This window comes from Brachyhypopomus gauderio, unplaced genomic scaffold (genome assembly GCF_052324685.1).
Source record: "Brachyhypopomus gauderio isolate BG-103 unplaced genomic scaffold, BGAUD_0.2 sc62, whole genome shotgun sequence".
Taxonomy (NCBI): Eukaryota; Metazoa; Chordata; class Actinopteri; order Gymnotiformes; family Hypopomidae; genus Brachyhypopomus; species Brachyhypopomus gauderio.
In genome coordinates this window covers 187,695-211,196 of record NW_027506883.1, presented here as the reverse complement: position 1 = coordinate 211,196, position 23,502 = coordinate 187,695, and the positions used below count along the sequence as shown (strand labels likewise).

The following is a 23,502-nucleotide window of genomic DNA, read 5'->3' as shown; positions in this document are numbered from 1 at the left end:
TGTCTCTCTCTCACTCTCTCTCACTCACACTCTCTCTCTCTCTCTCTCTCTCTCTCTCACTTGTGTCTCTCTCTCTCTCACTCACACTCTCTCACTCTGTCTCTCTCTCACTCTCTCTCTCTCTCTCACTCTATCTCTCTCTCTCTCACTCACACTCTCTCTCTCTGTCTCTCTCTCTCTCTGTCTCTCTCTCTCACTGTCTCTCTCTCACTCTGTCTCACTCACACTCTCTCTCTCTGTCTCTCTCACTCACTTTCTGTCTCTCTCTCTCTCTCTCTCTCTCTCTCTCTCTCTCTCAGCTTCATTACTATCCCTCTATCCCTCCTGTCTACCTTTTATTGTTTAATTTTGTACACAGCTCTCTAATCACGACAGGATCTTGATTGCATTTACCTTTATACTTTTCACACCTGAAGACGTGACCACGACATCCAACAAGCCCCTTTCTGCATTAATGCTTGTATCTCTCTCTCTCTCTCTCTCTCCCTCTCTCTCTCTCTCTCTCTCTCTTTAGAGTACCAGTTGACGAGTGCAGATCTCACAGCCCTTCAGGCCTTCACACCGCAGGGTGCACTGTTGCCAAGCAACGTGGCCTCTTGGCAACAGCAGCAGCAGCAGCCATCAGTATCTCAGCAACCACAGCAGCAGCCATCAGTATCCCAGCAACAGCCTCAGCAGACACAACAGACACAACAAATCAGCCTGAACCCACTCAACAACCTGATGTAGGTTACACACACACACACCACACACACACACACACACACACAAATGCACACACTCAACAACCTGATGTAGGTTACACACACACACACATACACACACACACACACACACACACACTCAACAACCTGATGTAGGTTACACACACACACACACACACACACACACACACATGCACACACTCAACAACCTGATGTAGGTTACACACACACACACACACACACACTCACACACACCACACACACACACACACACACTCAACAACCTGATGTAGGTTACACACACACACACACACACACTCAACAACCTGATGTAGGTTACACACACACACACACACACACACACACACTCAACAACCTGATGTAGGTTACACACACACACACACACACTCAACAACCTGATGTAGGTTACACACACACACACACACACTCAACAACCTGATGTAGGTTACACACACACACACACACACACACACAACAACCTGATGTAGGTTACACACACACACACACACACACACACACACACACACACACACACACACACACACACACACACAAACTCACACACTCAATAACCTGATGTAGGTTACACACACACACACACACTCAACAACCTGATGTAGGTTACACACACACACACACACAAACTCACACACTCAACAACCTGATGTAGGTTACACACACACACACTCAACAACCTGATGTAGGTTACACACACACACACACACACACACACACACACACACAAATTCACACACTCAACAACCGGATGTAGGTTACACACACACACACACACACACACACACACACACACACACACACACACACACACACTCACTCAACAACCTGATGTAGGTTACACACACACACACACACACACACACTCAACAACCTGATGTAGGTTACACACACACACACACACTCAACAACCTGATGTAGGTTACACACACACACACAGACACTCAACAACCTGATGTAGGTTACACACACACAAATTCACACACTCAACAACCTGATGTAGGTTACACACACACACACACACACACACACAAATTCACACACTCAACAACCTGATGTAGGTTACACACACACACACACAAATTCACACACTCAACAACCTGATGTAGGTTACACACACACACACACACAAATTCACACACTCAACAACCTGATGTAGGTTACACACACACACACACACACACAAATTCACACACTCAACAACCTGATGTAGGTTACACACACACACAAATTCACACACTCAACAACCTGATGTAGGTTACACACACACACACAAATTCACACACTCAACAACCTGATGTAGGTTACACACACACACACACACACACAAATTCACACACTCAACAACCTGATGTAGGTTACACACACACACACACACACAAATTCACACACTCAACAACCTGATGTAGGTTACACACACACGCGCACGCACACACACACACACACACACACACACCACACACACACACACACACACTCAACAACCTGATGTAGGTTACACAGACACACCAGATCAGCCTGAACCCACTCAACAACCTCATGTAAGTTCAGCGCGGACACACACACACTTCCCTCTCACACTCTCTCTCACAGTCTCACACCATCTCGCGCACGCACCCCACACACAAACTTGCACTCTCACACACACACACACACACACACACACACACACACACACACACACACACACACACCTCTGTGGGCTGCACTCTCACACACCTGCACTGGTCTGACCACTAACCACATGTTCTCAGTGCCACGCTGGCTAGTTTCTGTTCCTGCTAACCCCACACACACACGCCAGCTGGAGGGCACACACAGCTAATAACATTAACGTCCCAGGTCCAAACCTACACCAGCTTAAATCGCTTTACGTCCCGTCAGCGGTGCTGTGTGGTACCGGCCCATGGCTCCGTGGAGTCACTCACGTCCAGTAGACCATTTCAGATGGCAGAGCAGAACGTAGCTTCTAGAAGACCATCATCATGTTCTGGCCACGCTGAACGTGCTTGAGCTCCAGGTTTGGACCAGGAGGGCTGAAGAGTCATGATCTCTGGTCCCCCGAGCTGAAGCTCAACATGGAACACCAGGACCAACAGCTTTAACACAGTAGTACGCAGAGAGGATAACCTCAATAAACTGTGGCACATCACACCCACACACACACACACACACACACACACACGTGCACACACACACACACACACACACACACACACACACACGTGCACGCATACACGCATGCTCACTCATGCATGCATGCACACACAGACACAGACACACACACACACACACACACACACACACACACACACACACACACACACACACACACACACACACACACACCATCCGCTGTTGTTATCAGGGTGCTCTGAGTTCTTTAGCCATATGTCCCAATAGCACTACACTGTTTTTCCTCCCCACTAGCTGACTAGCTTACTCCTACTAACACAGGTTTGGTGAAGTGTGTGTGTGTGTGTGTGTGTGTGTGTGTGTGTGTGTGTGTGTGTGTGTGTGTGTGTGTGTGTGTGTGTGTGTGTGTGTGTGTGTGTGTGTGTGTGTGTGTGTGTGTGTGTGTGTGTGTGTGTGTGGTTGATTCTCTAATTTGCCCAATACGTGTATATGTGTGGGTGTGTGCATGTGTGTGTTCTCTCTCTCGTCTTCACAGAATGTGGGGCGTGGACAGACACAGTGGGGAGGTGACTAGCTGCATGTCTGGCCTGGCCGCTAACCTCAGGTGATTGGCCCGCTGAGCTGGGTCTCGGCCAGTCAGCACTGTCTCCCATCAGCCCCGGGCATCATGGCTACCGCTTCCGCCCGGGCCCCGACGGCAGTCGCCGTGCTTGTGCAGACGCCTGGGCCGGGCCTGGCCGGGCCTGGCCGGGCTGTGTGGGCCGCGTGTGTGGCTGCGTGGTGTGTGTGCTGTGTGTGCTGGAGCGTAGGCCGTATAGCTGGGCCACAACCGAGTGTGTCGTCCTGCCTGTCGTCTCGGACTGATGCTGAGCGCAGCGCCCCCTGTAGGCCAGTCTAACCAACCTGTAATAGCCTCTTTTGTGCACAAGGGGGTGCTAATCCGTTCAGTGGAGTGGTGTTCATCTAGAAATACACCTGTAAGGGATTCAGACTGAGCATGCTCAGTTCAACAGGCTAGGTGGACGTTTGGCTTGGTCTTGTTCGGCTGAGGTAGGAGAGCGGGGCGTGTGTGGGCGTGAACTCTTTTCCGTGGCGTCAGATCAGGCAGGTGGGCTCCTCACTACACAGAACACCTGCTCCCCACGCCTCTCCTGTACAACACACACCCCAACACATACACTCCCGCGCCCCCAGCACGTAGGCTGCCCCGCCCCCAGCACGTAGGCTGCCCCGCCCCCAGCACGTAGGCTGCCCTGCCCCCAACACGTAGACTGCCCCGCCCCAACACAGACTGCCCCCGCCCCAACATAGTAACCCAGGTTTACTGTGTTCCAGGTTTTGCGTTTGGTATTTATTTTGTTTTTGTTATGCTGTTTGTTTTTGACCAACCTCTAGTATCTGTGAGGGCTAGAGTGTGTGTGTGTGTGTGTGTGTGTGTGTGTGTGTGTGTGTGTGTGTGTGTGTGTGTGTGTGTGTGTGTGTGTGTGTGTGTGTGTGTGTGTGCTGCGCGCGTGTGTGTGTGTTTGTGCTTCATCTCTCTCTTCCTCCCCTCTACAGTTCACACACTAGTGGTGGGTGTGGCGTGTGTAGGTACCAGGTGTTACAGTTCACACACTAGTGGTGGGGTGTAGCGTGTGTAGGTACCAGGTGTTACAGTTCACACACTAGTGGTGGGTGTAGCGTGTGTAGGTACCAGGTGTTACAGTTCACACACTAGTGGTGGGTGTAGCGTGTGTAGGTACCAGGTGTTACAGTTCACACACTAGTGGTGGGTGTAGCGTGTGTAGGTACCAGGTGTTACAGTTCACACACTAGTGGTGGGTGTAGCGTGTGTAGGTACCAGGTGTTACAGTTCACACACTAGTGGTGGGTGTAGCGTGTGTAGGTACCAGGTGTTACAGTTCACACACTAGTGGTGGGTGTAGCGTGTGTAGGTACCAGGTGTTACAGTTCACACACTAGTGGTGGGTGTAGCGTGTGTAGGTACCAGGTGTTACAGTTCACACACTAGTGGTGGGTGTAGCGTGTGTAGTTACCAGGTGTTACAGTTCACACACTAGTGGTGGGTGTAGCGTGTGTAGTTACCAGGTGTTACAGTTCACACACTAGTGGTGGGTGTAGCGTGTGTAGGTACCAGGTGTTACAGTTCACACACTAGTGGTGGGTGTAGCGTGTGTAGGTACCAGGTGTTACAGTTCACACACTAGTGGTGGGTGTAGCGTGTGTAGGTACCAGGTGTTACAGTTCACACACTAGTGGTGGGTGTAGCGTGTGTAGGTACCAGGTGTTACAGTTCACACACTAGTGGTGGGTGTAGCGTGTGTAGGTACCAGGTGTTACAGTTCACACACTAGTGGTGGGTGTAGCGTGTGTAGGTACCAGGTGTTACAGTTCACACACTAGTGGTGGGTGTGTAGCGTGTGTAGGTACCAGGTGTTACAGTTCACACACTAGTGGTGGGTGTAGCGTGTGTAGGTACCAGGTGTTACCAGGTGCCCATGTTGTTGTGCAGGTCTCTCCTTTAGGGACGAACCTGGGGCAGGTGTGTGTATGCGTGTGATTGCGTGCATGTGTGTGTGAGAGCTTATCTGCATGTGTGTGCGCCCACTGCATGACCATCCAACCACACCCCACATCTCCATGGCTTTGCCACCGGTACCACCCAATGCCAGCTGTGTGTGAAGGTGTGTTTTGGGTGTGTGAATGTGTGTGAGGGTGTGTGAAGGTGCATGAGAGTGTGTGAAGGGGTGTGTGAAGGTGTGTGAAGGGGTGTGTGAAGGTGTGTGTTGGGTGTGTGAATGTGCATGAGGGTGTGTTTTGGGTGTGTGAAGGTGCGTGAGGGTGTGTTTTGAAGGGTGCGTGAGGGTGTGTTTTGAGGGTGCGTGAGGGTGTGTTTTGAGGGTGCGTGAGGGTGTGTTTTGGGTGTGTGAAGGTGTGTTTTGGGTGTGTGAAGGTGTGTTTTGGGTGTGTGAGGGTGTGTGAGGGTGTGGTGAAGGTGTGTTTTGGGTGCGTGAAGGTGTGTTTTGGGTGCGTGAAGGTGTGTTTTGGGTGCGTGAAGGTGTGTTTTGGGTGCGTGAAGGTGTGTTTTGGGTGTGTTTTGGGTGTGTTTTGGGTGTGTTTTGGGTGTGTTTTGGGTGTGTTTTGGCTGTGTGAGGGTGTGTTTTGGGTGTGTGAGGGTGTGTGAAGGTGTGTTTTAGGTGTGTGAAGGGGTGTGTGAAGGGGTGTGTGAATGTGCATGAGGGTGTGTTTTGGGTGTGTGAAGGTGCGTGAGGGTGTGTTTTGAGGGTGCGTGAGGGTGTGTTTTGAGGGTGCGTGAGGGTGTGTTTTGGGTGCGTGAGGGTGTGTTTTGGGTGCGTGAAGGTGTGTTTTGGGTGTGTGAAGGTGTGTTTTGGGTGTGTGAGGGTGTGTGAGGGTGTGTGAGGGTGTGTTTTGGGTGTGTTTTGGGTGTGTTTTGGCTGTGTTTTGGCTGTGTGAGGGTGTGTTTTGGGTGTGTGAGGGTGTGTTTTGGGTGTGAGGGTGTGTGTTGCGTGACTCCTGATCAGTAGGTGCTAGCGTGTGTTCTGCCTGTCTCCCTCTCTGCAGCGTGACCTCACAGGGCAGCTTACTCCTGGGCAGGGAGGAGGGGCTCACCTGGTACTGTATTCCTCACTCTCTCTGTCTGTCCTACGGCCTGTCTGTCCTACGGCCTGTCTTACCTGTCTGCCTGTTCTCTTCAAGTTCTGTCTGTTTGAGCGTGCTCTTTCTCCCCCCTTCTCCTCCTCCCTCTCTCTCTCTCTCTCTCTCTCTCTCTCTCTCTCTCTCTCTCTCTCTCTCTCTCGTCTTGTTTTCTCGTTTGCTGTCTTGGTCCTGTTAAACTGGAGCTGTGACTCATTTAGCTGTAATCAGTCTGGCTGGACCGATCGATAAGGACAATGTCTCTCTTTCTGCTCTCTCGTCTCTGTCCCTGGGTTACTGGGACACGTACAGGGTCCCTGGGTCGTATCTTACCAACACACACACACACACACAAACACACACCGGTTCTGTGGTCAGGGGAGCGTGAGAACTGGAATGGGCTGTGTGAGAGACTATGGTGAGACTGCATGGCTTAGGGCACACACTGCTTCATCTGCCTCCATAACCTGTCTGCTTGTCTGACTGCCTCCTGTGAAGGCCTACACACACACACACACACACACACACACACACATCTGCACACACACACCCAGGAAGACACACACACCATCATGCTTGGCTTTCACCGTTGGATTGGCTGCCCGGGCTGTTGGTTCGGGGCGGTGTTGGGGTTGATTCGGGACGGTGTTGGGGTTGGTTCGGGGCGGTGTTGGGGTTGATTCGGGGCGGTGTTGGGGTTGATTCGGGACGGTGTTGGGTGTGTTTAAGTAGCGGTTGTGTCCAGGGTGATGTCATGGGCTCCAGTTTTGTCTCAGTGACTGTGTCAGTCAGCACTGTGTCTCTGTAGTGTCCCTCTCCTGTTCGCTAGATGATGAATAGACAGGTATGCTTGAATACTCTCTCACTCTCTCTCTCTCTTTCTCTCTCTCTCTCTCCCTCTCCCTCTCCCTCTCTCTCTCTCCTCTCTCTCTCTCTCTCTCTCTCTCTCTCTCTCTCTCTCTCTCTCTCTCTCTCTCTCTCTCTCTCTCTCTCTCTCAGGCCAGTGGGACCCCTGCCCCACGGCGCTACCCTGACGGTCAACACTAACCCCGGCGTGAGCATCAAGTCTGAGCCGGTATCTCCGAACCGGGACCGCAGCACGCCCAGCTCCACGGCGACGGCGGGCGTGTCCGGGGCGGTCACGGGCCTGAGCGTGACCCAGTACCCCGGGGCGCTGCGTCTGGAGCCCACCGGCCGCTCGCCCGTCGACAGCATCAGCAGTAACGGCAGCTCGTACGAGGGCAGCGACCGGGACGAGGGCGGGCGGACACGCCCCCCGGACTTCACCGCCTCCGCCCTGGGCCAGCTACGCCCGTCCGCAGAGCAGACGGCCTCCTCGGACAGCCAGGATGGAGCCAGCATCAAACGCATGAGACTAGACACCTGGGTGACATAAATGCCCAGGCGGAGGGAGAGAGAGAGAGAGCGAGCCCTCACGGCGCCCTCCACCACACACACACACACACACACACACACATGCTTACACTTGTGCACACTCTACCAACTTTCTTCTCTTGCGTGTGCATGAACACCCCAACACACACACACAGTGCGCATACTGATATATGCATATATGTACACACACACACGAGTCCCAGACAGATTTGCCAATCCAGGTGCGGGTGTGTTAACTGCAGGGGATGGAGGAACTGTTGGGAGAGATCTGGTTTCTCTCTCCATGATGGAGTTGGACGAGAGGGTGAACTGGGATGGAGCCCTCGGATCAGTGCTCGCTGTTCTCATCCCTGCTCAACTCAGCACTGACACGCTTACCTTTCTGATCTGAGACCAGTCGCACTGCTCACAGAGTAGCTGCTCACACGCTGTTCTCCAGGTCATGCTGTTGTTTGAAGGGTTTTTTTTTGTTGTTGTTTTCTCTTTCTCATGTGTGTGTGTGTGTGCATGCGTGTATCCGTGTGCGTGTGTGAGTGTTTTTGCGCGCGCGCACGCATCTCGGTGTGTTTGTGTGTAACTAATGGCTTGTGTTTGCTCTTCATCTTTTTTGATTGCGGTTGTCTCCATCCGTCTTCTTCTACACTGATGCTGAAACAGCTGCCTGTGTTGTTGACTTACAGTATATTTAATAATGCCACAAGATGCATTTTGATCATGTTTAAGGACCTTGATCTTGTAAAGCAAGCTAAAGGTTAACTCTACGGCTCTCGTGAACTGCTAACCTATTCAAGCTTAAAAAAAAAAACAAAAAAATATATACAAAAAAACAGCCTAAATCAGCAGGTGGCGTGCGTATTTCAGGGAAGGACTACGGTGACTCAATGCAACTCAAAGTCCATGAGGTGAATTCTGAAAGCCACAAAACATGTTGGCCAGCAGAACTGGTGATGGACTGAGAATGTGTGTGGTGTGCGCGTGTGTTTGTGCGAGACAGTAACATGATGTCAGTTACAGGTAAACAGCCAAGTTCTGAGTTTGTTTTCCTTTTGTACGTTTGTTTTTTCTCTCTTCATCTCCGACTTCAGTCCCTTCATCAGTGTCACGCGGAGCCCCAGAGAGGCTCTTACACGCGTGTGTGAGCTTGTGCTGCGTGTAGCGTGTAATCAGGTGCAAATGTAGCCCTTTCTGTACAGGCGTCCTGATGTTCAACACGAGCGCACACACACGCATTTCTCCGCCCCGCGCCCCCAGGGCTCCGGGCTCGGGTCAGTACCGCTGGTTTACGTGAGAGGCAGCCTGACACACTCTGTATTTATTACTTGGTTTTCTGGCTGCACAATTCAGCTGTTAGTTTGTTTATCTTATGAACCTTTATGTTGTTTCATGCCAGATAAGTTTAGAAACAGCGGGAGCCGTTGTGTCCTCAGGGCAGTTGCTGTGGGTTCCTAGGCTCTCCAAGCATGTAAATACCCCCCTCATACCCCCTCTCCCCCCTCGTGTTCTGGCCTACGTGTGCAATTGGTTGGTGACTGGGTTTTTGGTCTTTAAGGGCCAAAGGGGAGGGGTTTAGGGCTGTGGGGGTTGGAGGCGGAGCTTTAGAACTCTCTCCGTGGAGACGTTGGGGTTCTAGAAGCGTCAGGGCGTTCTAGACGTGGAGTTTAATCTGGTTTTGTTGTGGGTTTCGGGTGAAGAGAAGCCAGGCTGGGGGGGGGACGTGTACATAGACGTGTGTGTGTGTTGACGGGCCACGTCCTGCTGGGTCTGCCTGAACAGAGCTGTAACTCAGTGGAGCTGTCTTTATATTTCTATGTGTAAATAAAGTACCACGTTGCAAGCCTGGTAGAGATGCAGCATGGGACACAGACATGGACCTGACTGTTTTAGGAGCGCTTCTTTACTCTGTAGTTGTTCTTCTGATGGAGTGCACTTTAAATCGACCCCCAAAAGTCCTGACACACACACACACACACACACACACACACACACACACACACACACACACACACACACACCTTCTTCACTCTCTTTAGTCAGGTGTCTTTCGGGGGGGGTTCCTTTCTATCACTTTCTCTAAATTCCCTACATGCAGTCACACACACACACACACACACACGCCCGTGTCAGAGAGGACTTCTTTAGAGTTCCCGCCTCATTGCCCGCCTCATTTCCTCTCTCACTCGATCAGTCTGATCTACGGATTGATGCACCATTATTACTTCCATTTCCTCCTCCGAGCTGACTTCACCACCGGGGGCTCAGTCCCACACAGACGTCCAGGTCCAGACGTACTGGGCCGGCCGGGCCCCCTGCACGCAGACTCGCTCCATCAGCCCTGGCAGAAAGCGCCCACGCCCTTCAGGGAGGAGGTCCTTGTGCTCCGGTGGGAATACGGCCCCATAATTTCACGCCTCATGTTTGATGGTGAACGATTACTGAAGACTAATGTCACCTTTTGTAAAAAGAACATTGTACTTTAAACGTAATAGGCTAGACATGACACGTGTTGCAAATGTGCAATTCTCAAATCGCAAAAAAAAAAAATGTCTATTATTTAAACAATGATGTACACAAATTGTTTTATGGTGCATTAGTGTAGTGCATTAAGTGATTAGAATGAAGGATATCTCACTGATGACGATGATGATGAAGAAAACTGGGGTGTGTGTGGACCCAGCAGTCAGTGCTAAGACTAGCTGATGACTGAGAACATGGCAGGTTTAAAAGGATCTGGATTGTGCTGTATGTGTGTTTGTATCCCAGATCTTTAGCAACTATTTTACATTTTCCTGCAAGCTCGGTCTTTGCAATGGTTAGAACAGAGATTAGCTGTGGCGGGTGTAATGAAATGATTTATTGATGATATAAGTACATTCTTGCTCCTTAAAAGGTGTTTCCCCTGAACCACGAGTCACGCTGGACTCTCTCTGAAGTCCATCGATCTGTCTGCTTTCTGTGTAAACGCTGAGATGACTCGCTCCACGCCAGGCTCACGCCAGCTCTGTCCTCACCACCCACCCCTCTACCTCACCTGCTTCGCTTCCACCTCCAGCATCCCTCACTCTTTCACTGCTCTCTCTCTCTGTGTCTTTCTCTCTCTTCCTCTCTCTGCTCACGGAAGATAGCTGATGCTTTAAGTGCAAGTAGCCACATCACCTGTCAGCCACCGTAACCAGGACTCCGTCCCGGCCAGCCAGGACTCCACTGACCCACACTCACGTGTGCAGGTGCAGTACTGTGTGGTTTGGATGTAGCTGTTTGGAGGGAGGTCAGACGTTGCTGCCGTGTGTGAGGTTGCCCCTCGCAGGGCTGCATGAGTGTACCGCCATCACGCAGCCTGAAACCTCCACGGTGGGGAGCTCAAGAACTTTGGTATTGCTCTATTACCCTTGACCCTGTTCACTGGCTGTGGGTCCTAGAACCTCCATGAGCCATTTGGGGAGAGTGGGTCCATTACTGGGCCCTGTGGGAGCACTGCAGTACCCCAGAGGGGCCACACGGGGGCCTGCGTGCTAGAACACCCCCACACCTAAAAGTCTGAGCTTTGAACAAATGATCTGATCCCTGAACGGTTCCTTTGGGTGAGATGTTTAACGGCTCTGGCAGGATCTCTCTGTAGTGGTCATCATAATCAACAGGAAAGACAATCGTCGCGTGAACAGTTAACTTTCGCCCCTATATCCCCCCCATGTATCATGATGTTTAGAGAATCTCAATTTTTCTAGTGTTAATTTGTGCTGGTGACAGTTCTATTGTCTGTTTTTATTATAATTGTTATAATGATTATCATTACCATTATAGTTATCATCTTTGATGGTGGTAATAATAATGATGATTTTGAGATTTTTATTTTTTCTGCGTGGTCTTTTTTTGTGTAGGTTAGACATCCTATTTTATTTCAAACTGATTTTATTTTATTATATTTGAAATACTATATAAATATCTTTTTTCTTTTACTTTTTCTTTATTCTTCAAAGGGGTATTACTAATATTGCACGATTTATTAAGTAAAACAAATGACAGTAGTGATATTAGTCCTTATTGGTAACTGAAGGAAGTGATAAAGTTCATAGAATGACAAGTTCAATGCTGCAATTTTTAATCAATTGTACAAAACCGTCTCTACCCGTAGAAGAGTGGAGATATCAACTCATTTAATTTATTCAGACCAGACAGACGTCGATGCATGGGCAGAAAACAAGCAAAGAATGAGTCATATAAATAAACTGAAATGTAATTTCATTGAGAATATACAACACACACAACTAGAATAGAAATTGAAGAAAAAAAATCTAAAGAAAAATGATAGCTAATATATTGTGTTCTGCTAGTCTGCTTTGAGTTTTGTTGTAAACAAAAAAAATATTTTCTGTTGTTTTCGGAGAATGATATACAATTTGTGTATATTTTCATAAACAAAGTATGCACTGATATGTTATTACAAATTATATACTGCTTTTACAGAAAGTGTTTGTTATTGTACCAAAGTATCCATTTGTCCTTTATGACCCCCCCTTTTGCGTATGTTTTACCGTATTTTATATATTAAATAGACAAGTTGACCTACAGAGTAGTGTGTGTCTGATTTTGAGTTCTTTCTTCTGTCTAAATGCACTTTGGTGGTTTTGTTGCTGATAAATCCTGTGAATACGTATGCTGAATCTGTTAAAACCAGCTTACTGAGCGTGATTTCCGTAAGCACTGGTGTCTTGTGCTTGGTGCGCTACTCTGGTTTGTCCACTAGATGGGAGTATGGGGTATTTCGACCTCCTGATCAAACTCCGAATCTAGGAGCTGAATTTAGGCTTGAATTTAGATATTTTATTTATTTTTTATTCGTTTAAAGAATGTCCTGGTTCTCTTGTTCACAGGCACAGAGGAGACGTTGTGTGTTTGGTTGTGTGGCTGCCCCCCACATTGTTGAAGGGTAGATCACGATGCTTCCTGGCGAGTGTAAGTCTTACTGGAATGACTGGGCCCCAGCAGACACGCTGACCACACTGTCAGCTGAGCAGGACGGTTGCAATGTCGAGTGCAACTGTTGACCTGCTCCTGTAATAATAACGGCTCAGATGGTTCTGTCTCCATCCGTTGGTCACTTGCTCTTCAGCCGTACCACTAATTTCCTTGAAATTAATCTTTTGCAGAGTTTCTAAATACAAGTTTTTGCCTGTTTTTCGATTAAACCTAATGTATACTGGTTTATCAGCAGAGGTCTTCATCTTCATCTTCCTCAGTCTGTGTCTGTCAGCCAGCTCTAGCCTGACTATCTAAAAGTGTTACAGTTCATTGTGGGTCAACTGCTGTGAAATCTCTGACCTTTTTAACATAAAGCCTGCAGCGTACACCCGCCTGAATGCTTTAGTGGCCTCGGTGCCAGGTGTCCCCCCGTGGTGTCTAATCCAGTGTATTGAGGCAACCGCCTCAAAAATGTCCATTTGTCATATCTGATGCGTCTGATGAAGAATTCCTTCCGTGTTTGACCTCCCTAAAACAGAGATGGCATTCTCAGCTGTTGTCTGCCCATGAATTGATTTTGAGAAAGGGCTGTAGTTTCTTATATTTGTGTTTTTTTTATGACTTAGTTGATTGAAATGCATATTAAATTAAAACCAGAACACAACTTATAAGTCATGAAGATGAATATTCCATTTTGGGTGAGATGTCAGCACGTAGCACAGTACTGATTAAAAAGACGCATGTCAAGTCTGGCTTCATCCAGTTTTATATATTCTCATTCACTCAGCAAACCTCAGACCGATGAAATCAGTTAAAGTGCTCTAACGGGGGCAGATGGTCAAACATTTGAGCGCTCTTGATTAACCCTAGAGACACGTTTAGCAGTCTCTGTGGTCTAGGTTCACCGTAAGATGCACACGGCATTATTTAAACCCCTGACCTCACTCGACTGAAAAAAACATTTTTAATCTCACCTGAATATTGAGTGATCATGGGACTCTGATTTATTTATTTATCGTCTGTAAGGGCTGATGAAAGATCAGCATGTACAGTTCTCATTCCTGCTTTAACACTGCTATGATTAAAATAGCACTGATCTCAGATCAGTGGGGTTTTTTGATGGGTTGCAGGCTCTTGCATCAGGGGTATTTGTGCTGTGTCATGTGCTGTGGGAAGCTTGTAGTGACTGAGGTCCCGAGATATAACAGGTGTGGAGTGGCAGGGTGGACCCCCAACATGACTCTCCATCCGACAGCCTTTTGTGTTCACTCCCACAGGACCCTGTTAATCCCCCTGCCTTTATGTGTGTGTGTGTGTGTGTGTGTGTGCGACAACAGCTGCCTAATTTGGCCAAATAATGGGATGTCTGAACTGAAACATGGAGAGATCTATTTAGGGAGAACTACTTAGGAAAAAAAAAGCATTACAGACTGCTGAGGTAATGTTATTACTATTTCTAGACTCACTCTCTCTCTCTCTCTCTCTCTCTCACACACACACACACTTTTCCTCATTACATTATCAGTGAGTCTTATCTTGACCTCAAGACTGAAGTGCTGCTTTTCTCATGGATCCATTAAATGACACACACACACACACGGACGAGGAGGGAGGTGCTGGTTTGGGATCCAGTCTGTTCTCCTGGACTCTGTGGGTTTAGGGCAGAGGCGGGGTTACAAGGGGCGGGGTTACACCTCCCACTTCAACCCTGCCCACTCATTAACATGTTCATTTACATATTGGCTGAGATTTCCAGAACTGTTGGCATGCAGTTGATTTGAAGGAGAAATAAATTAATGTTTTCTTTTTTTTTACTTTTTAATTTTGGCAAGGCTAGTTTTATATAGCACTTTTCATAAAAAGGCAATCTAAGAAAAAAATATTTGATTTATATTGAAAATACATTGATATACATTGATATACATTCACAGCATCTTTGGGGCTTTTAACTCAAGCTATGTGTAACATATAAGCTAAACATTTGGTTACCATATATACTTTTAATTCTGGGATCTACTAGCTGACCTGTATCCATGGATACAAAACACCTACTGGATTAAACATATTGGAACTGTATTCTGGACATAATCTATCTGCAGTTGTAGCATCTCACAATACACTGTAAATGAAAGACACATTCAGCTCTATGCTGCATTAATTTAAGGACAGATACTGAATTTACCAGAATTTGCTAGTGTTTTTTGTTGTTGTTTATATTCTTATATGGGTGTATCTCTCTCTCTCTCTCTCTCTCTCTCTCTCTCTCTCTCAGTCTCTCATTTATATATATATAATGACCATATGTAGTAGTGATATCAGCAGTGTGGCTTTATCAATTTCATTTGACTGTAAGATATAAAGCGGCCTAGTAAAGGATAATTGTGCATAATACAATGTTCACAAAATATATATGATATTCTTTAAATCAGTCAAATTTTAAATATTAAAAGCATTAAATCATCTTAAATACATAAAGAACAGAACTCAATGTATGGCTTACAAACCATTTTATTGATTCCAAATCATTCTATGGCATTTAGCTGTGGCAAACAAGTTTACAAATGCAAATATTTCTGAGGTTTTGTTCAAACGTTCTCAGCAGTTAAATTTTAAATGACTAAGTGTATGTTTCAGAGAAAAAAATACTAAGAAAAAAGAGAAATATTAGAGATTATATATGAGGTAAACTCCTTATGGATTAAATTTCTTATACGACAACATTTTTAAATAGCAAGGCTCAAAATGCAATAACTACTCTACTCCTCGTTGCTTTTCTTGTGATCACTTCTTTTGTAGTCTGCAGATGTCAGTAAGTGGTAAGTGACTAAAATGTAGTTAACAAATAACTGTGTATAATACTTGTGAGTGTGTTTGTGTAAGGGGAGTGTTATGGATTTAGCATGGTATTACTCTTCACCAGAGGACCAGGAGTCTCCATCATCGGTAGAGACATCTGATTGGACGGCTTCTCCTTCCCGCACGTCTGCGCACTGGACTTGGTTTGTCTTTGGAATTCTAAGCTCCTCCTCCTTTTCCTTCTCCCCGTCTGATTGGGTTAAAGAGATGCCCATCTCTTGCTCAGGTTTCCCATTTGCTGGTGGTAGGGTTCCCACCTCACCCCAGTCCTCGAACATTACGCTCTGGTCTGGATGAATGTCGTGAGAGACGTTTTCAGGCTCTGCTGGATTGTTTGTGGCAGACGTTTCAAATGACAAGCTGCTCCATGCGCTGTCCTGTATGCTGGATGTAAAGAAGCCATGAGGGTCATCAACTTTCTCTTTAATCAGAGGGTCTTCACTCAAAATTTTGCCTTGGAAAATATCTATCATGTCAGATGCTTCGTCATCCATCGTGGTCACTCCACGCTTCTCCACAGTGGTATCGGACGCCCCGATGCCCTCATCTGATTGGACCATGTCTTTCACTTCAGAATGTCTCCTGCTGTCCTCCATTGCATCCTCCTCTTCCGCTTTATTTTCAGTCCCTCTGTTCTCCTCTTGCTTTGTCTGAGGAGTTATATAATCCTCACAGCTGTTCTCTCCAACCCCTGAATTCATCACCTCCTCCAGAAGACCTGCGAGAGGCAGCTGGACTGACGTCCCTGTCTGGATGAGGTACTGGGAACACCTGCTGGAATTAGGAGACTCGTCTCCGGAGCTGTTTGACTCCTCCTGGTCCAACATGGCCATGTTGGTCTGGCTGTCTGGCTGCCTGGACAGCTCACTGTGTGAAGAAAGGTCGTCAGTGATATCTGGAAACACTGGTAGATCTGACTGCTCCTTCTTCTCCTCCTGTGGATGCGTGTGTTCTTTGCTCATGGCTGTTTCAGGTAGAAACACGTCCAGATATGTGGGTTCTACTTCACAGGGTTCTTCTACCAGTGCTTGTTCATCAAATGTTTCAGGTAGTGGTGCATTTGTGACTATAGGAAAGCTTTCGAAATTCACACCTTCACCCTCTGATTCAGTTTCTGTGAAGGATCCCATCTTGGGATCTTCTTTATTGTCAGTGTCGTCTTCTCCGCTGCCGGGATGCTTAGCTGGAACATTCTTTTGTTCTGTAATCTCACAGGTTTCGTTAGAGAAACTTTCACTCGGGTCATATTCACTCGAGCCCTCTTTCTGCTTCTCAACCAGAAGGACGTGGTTGTCCTCCTCCTCTGTCTTCTCCCCATGACCGCTTCTCTCTTCACAGTTATCTTGAAGATCACTTTCTGAACACTCCACCAAAGCATCATCCATTTGTACATTAACAGGACGGTCTACAAAATCACTTTCACTTTCAAGACCCTCAGCCGCCAGTGGAACAGTCTCCTCGCTGTCTGCTTCATCCAGGGTCCCTGTCAATATCTCGGGACCTTCTTCCACAGTTTGAATAGACCTGTCTGGGGTTGTGTGGTCTGGATGGTCCATCTCTGGCTCCTCAGAGAGGTCCTCCATGGTGTCGAAACGTTTGGAGGCGGTCTGGCTCCACTGTCCAACCCCGTCGTGTCTCTCTCGTTCCTCCTCGCTGTCGCTGGGCTCACTCACGCCCACGTGAGAGATCTGAGTGTTGGCGTCTGTCTCCTCATCGCTCCTGTAGTGTATGAGGGGACTTGTGTCTGCTAGTGTGTTCTCCTGAGTGTAGCTGTCAACTTCACCAGGATCAGTTCTCCACGATGCAGAGATGTTAACTGAAGCTTCATCGTCGCTGTCCCTACGTTCGTCTTCTGCATTTTCTTCAACTAAACCAAAGTCCTTATCATCTGGACCCAACCCTGACTCTGCTGTGTCTTCTGGGTGTTCGACGGGCCCATCTGGACCCAACCCTGACCCTGCTGTGTCTTCTGGGTGTTCGACGGTCCCATCTGGACCCAACCCTGACCCTGCTGTGTCTTCTGGGTGTTCCACGGTCCCATCTGGACCCAACCCTGACTCTGCTGTGTCTTCTGGGTGTTCGACGGTCCCATCTGGACCCAACCCTGACCCTGCTGTGTCTTCTGGGTGTTCCACGGTCCCATCTGGACCCAACCCTGACTCTGCTGTGTCTTCTGGGTGTTCCACGCTCTCATGCAGATCAACCTCTGGGGCAAAGGAGTCCTGTGTCATAGTATCTTTCCCTGTGTTAGCAAAGTTTTCATCTCTGACATCTTCCTCCATCATCGTCATCATGTCCTCCTCAACTCCAGTGATCACTTCCGCCTCTTTGCTCTCCTCCACGTTTCTCTCCACAGCTGCAGTTTCATTCACGTCTTCTCTCGGTGCCGTGTCAGCATCATGCCCATCCCACACTTCAGGGCCAGAACACAGAACGTCCGTGAGTTCTTCTACATCTTCTCTCCTCTCCATCCCCTCCCACACATCTGTTCTGTTCTCCTCCGTGTGCATTTCAGTGACAGCATCATCCTCATCCCACACTCCAGGGCCAGAACCTGCAACCTCTGTCTTTTCTTCCACATCAATTCTCTCTATTCCCTCCCACTTGTCTGTTGACTCTTTCCGTATTTCATCTGGTCTGTTCAGCGACTCTTCTGTGGGGAGATGGCTAACAATCTCCTGTTCATCCGCCCATGTTAATATATCACTACTTTTCTCAGTATGATTAAATGCATGTGTGGAATGCCAAGTTGTTTGTTCGAATAACGATGAAGCCACTTCATTAGTGGTTTCAACGTGCCGTATAAATTCTGATGATACAGTGTCTGTTCTAATGTCTTGGGTTTTGTGTTCGATGATGCCGTCTGACACTAGTTCTGTCTTGGTAACAGCGTCTTTCTCCTCTAGTACCACTGGATCGTTTTCAGTTTCATCCCCAGGAAATGTAGGAGCGTGTGATATCTGAGCCATCTCAGTGGACACCTCGGTCTCCTCTTCATCCTCGAAACACTTTCCAGTCTGTGTGTGTGAGTGTAAATTAGGGAAATACTCTGATTCTGGAGTCTGAAGAGGACTGCTCATGAACCCAGCGGAAGAGCTCAGCAGCGTTGATTCATCACCACTATACATAACCTCTGTAGCTTCTGCGTGACCCTCTGGGAGGACCTCGTCCTCTTCTCCAAGCGTGGACTGGTCTGGTGGGGGCGCTGGAGAGACAGAGGCACCGGCAGCATAGCATACCTCTTCATTAGCGTCCTGCAGATCGAACAGGAGCGAAGATCCTGGGTGTGGCGTGGCAGTAGCTGACCCTCCCTGTTTGCCTGTCTCCTCACTTATGCAAACATCCTTCTCCACAGTCGCCCGTGTCTTCTCTGGGATCTCCTGGGGGGGGATCCGTGGTGGCATCCATGAGGGAGTTGAACTCATGGGTTTGGCTTTAGAAGAGGTCAATGATCTAGAGGTGGTCGTCAGCAGAGAGCTGAACTGATGGGAGACCTGAGAACCCGTGTGAGTCCCACGGGGCTTGGTGAGTGCATCTGTACATGAGATGGGGACAGTAAGAATGAATCTGAAGCACTGAGAGGTTTAGTGTTACATATGTACCATAAAAACCTTCAGAGAGAGAAAAATGTATACTTTGCAGGACTATGAATATTATTTATATTAGTATTAAGTCAATATTGCAATTCCTATGCATTATAGATTGATGAATGCTTTCTTTGTTCTTAATAATGACTAACAAAATTGCATGAGATGTAATAGACCACTGGCTAACTGAATGTGGTCTGTTAGACGGGCCGGGTCATATTGAATAATCGTGGTCACAGACCCCTAATTCATTTCCCTCAGGAATTATCAGGATACATAGTAACACCACGGTAATGGAGATATATTGATCTACATTCTGTTCCTCCGAGATTGGATTACTGGAAATGGAGCCATCTGGTCTAGTGACCTAAAAGAGCTCTGGCTGCAGACATTACCAGGACAGCCATTTAGTAATAATGTAGATAGCCCCGCCCACTTACTGATCCACCCAATGATCTGCTTCCACTTGCACTTGGCCAGTTTTTAAATAGAACGGGATACTGACCGATATACATTTGCCAGTGAACTTAATGCAGGTTAAATCTGGTATCAAGTTCACTGGGTACTTTTTAGTTTAGTGGTTTTGTAGATTTTGGATTTAAACATTCACCTGAAAAGGAGGCGGTCCGGGCACTGGTCCTGTATGCTGATTGGCCAGCTCTCATGCCCTCAGCATCCAGCAAAGCTCTGAAGAACACGGGAAAGGTTCTTATGAGCAGCTGTGAAAACACGCGGCACTGCTAACGTGGCACTGCTAACGTGGCACTGCTAACACTGCACTGCTAACGTGGCACTGCTAACATGGCACTGCTAACATGGCACTGCTAAACTAGCTTGATTAGCTTGGTTACTATATTTTGCCTTCTGTAGTATGTATAGAACTAATCAGAGTAATTATACTTTTCAGACTAATGATGTGCTTCAGAGTAATGATTCTCTATAGAGTAATGATGCTCTTAAAATACATTTTGATGTCCATCCCAAAACTGAAAGGTAATAGTTTCTAACTAAAACAATTGTATTTATATGACTTCAAAATAACTTTTTAAAATATCTTCTGAAATATTTTATGTACACTATGTGTAAATGCTACAATTTAAATTTGGTTGTTTTTATTTTAGAGTTGTATGAAAAGAGATGTGATTATTCAACATTAGCTTCAGTTTAATAATGAAAGAATAAAGATTGCTGTGTGTGTGAGAGAGAGAGAGAAAGAGAGAGAGAGAGAGTATGTGTGTACGTGCGTGCATGTGTGTGTACGTGCGTGTATGTGTGTGTGGGTGTGTATGTGTGTGTGTGTACATGCGCGTGTGTGTGTATGTGTTGGTATGCAAGAATGTTTTTTTAAAGCCTGAGGATGAATTAAAAGAGGGGGAGGGGCCTTTTGTGGCCCTTGAGCGGTCGGCCTACACCAGAGGGCCTTCTTATGGAAATGAAGTATCAGATTTGTCATTGTCAGACCATCTGCAGCTCACACGCCCTCGGTGCCTCTGTCTGTCAGCCAGCAGTGAGACTCACGCTGGACCTCACGCGCAGACAAACACAAGTGTGAGCGCAACAGCGCGGGTCCGCCTTATTCAAGCAGCCAGAGCCGTGGCTGTTCTTATTTTGGGTTCACACGTGTGGATTATTCTCATTGTGATAAGTATCTAGAAGCATTTCCCTTTTATAGGAACACATATTTGGGAAGAGTTCTTGCCTCCTGGAAGCTCTCCTGGTTTAACCACATCTGATCATGTTACTGAATGGGTCCATACTGTAGGTACTCAAATAGCACACTACAAACTACAAAAATACCACAAACGGTTTACTCACACCAGGACATTCTTTACAACCCTAGTGTAAACACAAACTTAGAAAATGCAGGACTAAAAAGAACCAAGAAGATCAAGGAAGCTGCAGGAGATTTAAGTGATGTGAACGCACGATGCAGACTGCCACCGAGTTCCACACCCCAGTCAGTCCAGACTCGCTGTGGTCCAGAACTCCTGCTCCACACAGACAGGCGGGGCAGTGCTGCTGGCTGACAGGGGCAAACCCAGTCAGAGGCACTTATCTAAGGTCTAAAGTTGCCCCACTGTATAGCAGCTGAAGCTGCCGACCCACATCCATATCAGCGACGCCTTGATAAAGTATTAGACCTCTGCAGCCTTCCTTGGTCATATCTGGATCGGACGTGGGCGTATGAAACCTGAGAGGGCGTGGCTGAGATGCACCGCCCACCCGGGCCATGTTAAGATACTGTATATGATGATGTGTGTTCCATAGATAAAGAAGATCACGATTGGTGGGGATTGAAGCTCTGTGAGGTACCTGTAGGTGGCCACCTCCAGCCCCAGAGACATCTTCATCTGCAGGAGGCTACGTCTGTCTTCCAGTAGATCAGCGATCTGCACCCCAACCTCCACCTTCTCTGCTTCCAACGCCTGAACCTGGGTCTACAAACGCAGCAAAGGGGTGAACAGCAGTAGACCAACGTTCACTCCAACACACTTCACTTTGGAGTTCATCACTCAAATGTTTTTATGTTTAACTCATTCCCTCTATCTGTATTAGTGAAGGAACTCTGGTAAGCTCGGACACACTTCTGTCATTTATGGTCAGTTAGAACCTTTATGGACCTGGAAGAACCATCGTTTGATTGTGTTTTACACTGTCAGCGTCGACTCACAGCAGCTTAAACACTGAGCTCACTGTTATACAGTGTCCTGTCAGCCCGTGACTAAAGCCATGGGAATGACTGAGCTCAGATAGATTTCCCCCTTGCACTGTGGTTTGAATTATATGTTAAATCAATGCAGACTATTCACATGAATGACATTCGTGTGTTTAAGAAGTGTTGTTTCTACGTTGCAATTATTTTGGCCGACCATGTTTGATATTTTTTTTCCTTTCAGCTGAGTTTCAAAGAAGAACAATAATAGGAATAAATAAAATAAAAATAATCACTCACTGCACTCACACTTTATAGGAAGTGAAGTCAAAACGTGTTATCATCGTAATGAGGGGCCTGGATCAACATTTAGTGATGGTGCTAATCTCGTTATTCTTACCTGAAGGTACTGAAGCTCTTGGTGCTGTCTGTCTCTCAGCTGGACCACGCTGGTCTCCAGCAGCTCTCTCTTGGCGTTCATGCTGGTCAGATCTTTGGCCAGGTCCTGCACCTGGAGCTGTTTCTCCCTCTTCTCCTGGGTGACGTGAGCCATGTGAGCCCTGGCCTGCTCCAAGTTCTCCTCCATCTGTGCCACCTTCCTCTGGTATGCGTCTGCTGCTTCCTGCCACGCCTGGGCTGCCTGCTGGGAATACTGTTCACCCAGGCCCTGGAGCTTCAGAGCCTGCGTCTCCTGACGGACGACCGGTACTGGCCTGCAGACGGCGTAGGAGGACCTTAGAGCTGCTACGTCCTCCTGGTGGACCTTCTCCTGCAGCAAGACCTCTTGTTCAAGATGGGCTGCCTGTTCCGTCAGCCAGATCTGGGACCTCCTCTCGTCCTCCAGCTCCCTCCTGCTCTCCTCCAGTCTTCTCTTGGTCTCCGTCTGCGCCTCCTTCACCCTCCGCCTCTGCGCGTTCAGCTCCTCCATCTCCTCCAGGAGTTTGCTCACCTCCAGCTCTGCGCGATCCTTCTCCATCCACACCGCCTGCACCTCCCTCCTGGCCAGGCGGAGGTTCTCCTCCTGTGTCTGCCTCCCACTCCCGCTGTCCTGGCTTCTCCTCAAGGCCTGGATCTCACCCCAAAGGAGGTGGTTCTCCTCCTCCAGCAGTTTCACGTGGCCCAAATACGATTCCAACCTCTTGTTCAACTCCAGCATCTGATAGCGCTCCTCCCCAGCGTGGAGCCCAGGCTGACGCACACTCGAGGTTGCCATTTCGGTTTGGGAGCAGGTCTAGGAGAAGTTTACTCTACTCTAAAACTATCGGCTCTGCCCTGATGGTTCTTTGTTTCACTGACCACCACGTGTTTCTAAAGGCTTTGGGGTGGGTCCCTGCTCAAGCCTCTGTGGCCCTTGCACTGTGTCCGGCTGAGAGAGACACTCCTTTCATAGGCAGTGGGAGGAGGGGAAAGGGGGGTGCCCGAGGAGGGGCAAGAGGAGGGGCAAGAGGAGGGGGAGAAAGGAGTGATGTCATTTGTGCAGTTAACTCTAGCACTGCTGGGATGGGTCTCTCGTGTAAGATAGGAT

The 23,502-nt window shown here is 47.9% G+C and overlaps 2 protein-coding genes across 2 annotated transcripts in view; one reads left to right on the top strand and one right to left on the bottom strand.

Moving 5' to 3' along the window:
* The window catches only part of mef2d (myocyte enhancer factor 2d), a 13,514-nt gene extending 1,026 nt beyond the window's left edge, over positions 1–12,488 (top strand). The window contains exons 2-5 of the mRNA XM_076988365.1: positions 515–725; positions 3,412–3,480; positions 6,459–6,509; positions 7,530–12,488. Coding sequence (XP_076844480.1) covers positions 515–725; positions 3,412–3,480; positions 6,459–6,509; positions 7,530–7,926 — 728 coding nt within the window. The 3' untranslated portion in view covers positions 7,927–12,488. The remainder of the gene's footprint in view (positions 1–514; positions 726–3,411; positions 3,481–6,458; positions 6,510–7,529) is intronic.
* Positions 12,489–15,406: 2,918 nt separating this feature from the next.
* Positions 15,407–23,337, bottom strand: nes (nestin). The gene is made up of 4 exons (XM_076988504.1): positions 22,378–23,337; positions 21,638–21,762; positions 19,935–20,011; positions 15,407–19,272 (listed from the first exon to the last, which is right to left on the bottom strand). The coding sequence occupies exons 1-4, from the start codon at positions 23,188–23,190 to the stop codon at positions 15,788–15,790; spliced, it is 4,500 nt and encodes a 1,499-aa protein (XP_076844619.1). The 5' UTR covers positions 23,191–23,337; the 3' UTR covers positions 15,407–15,787.
* Positions 23,338–23,502: the final 165 nt, after the last annotated feature.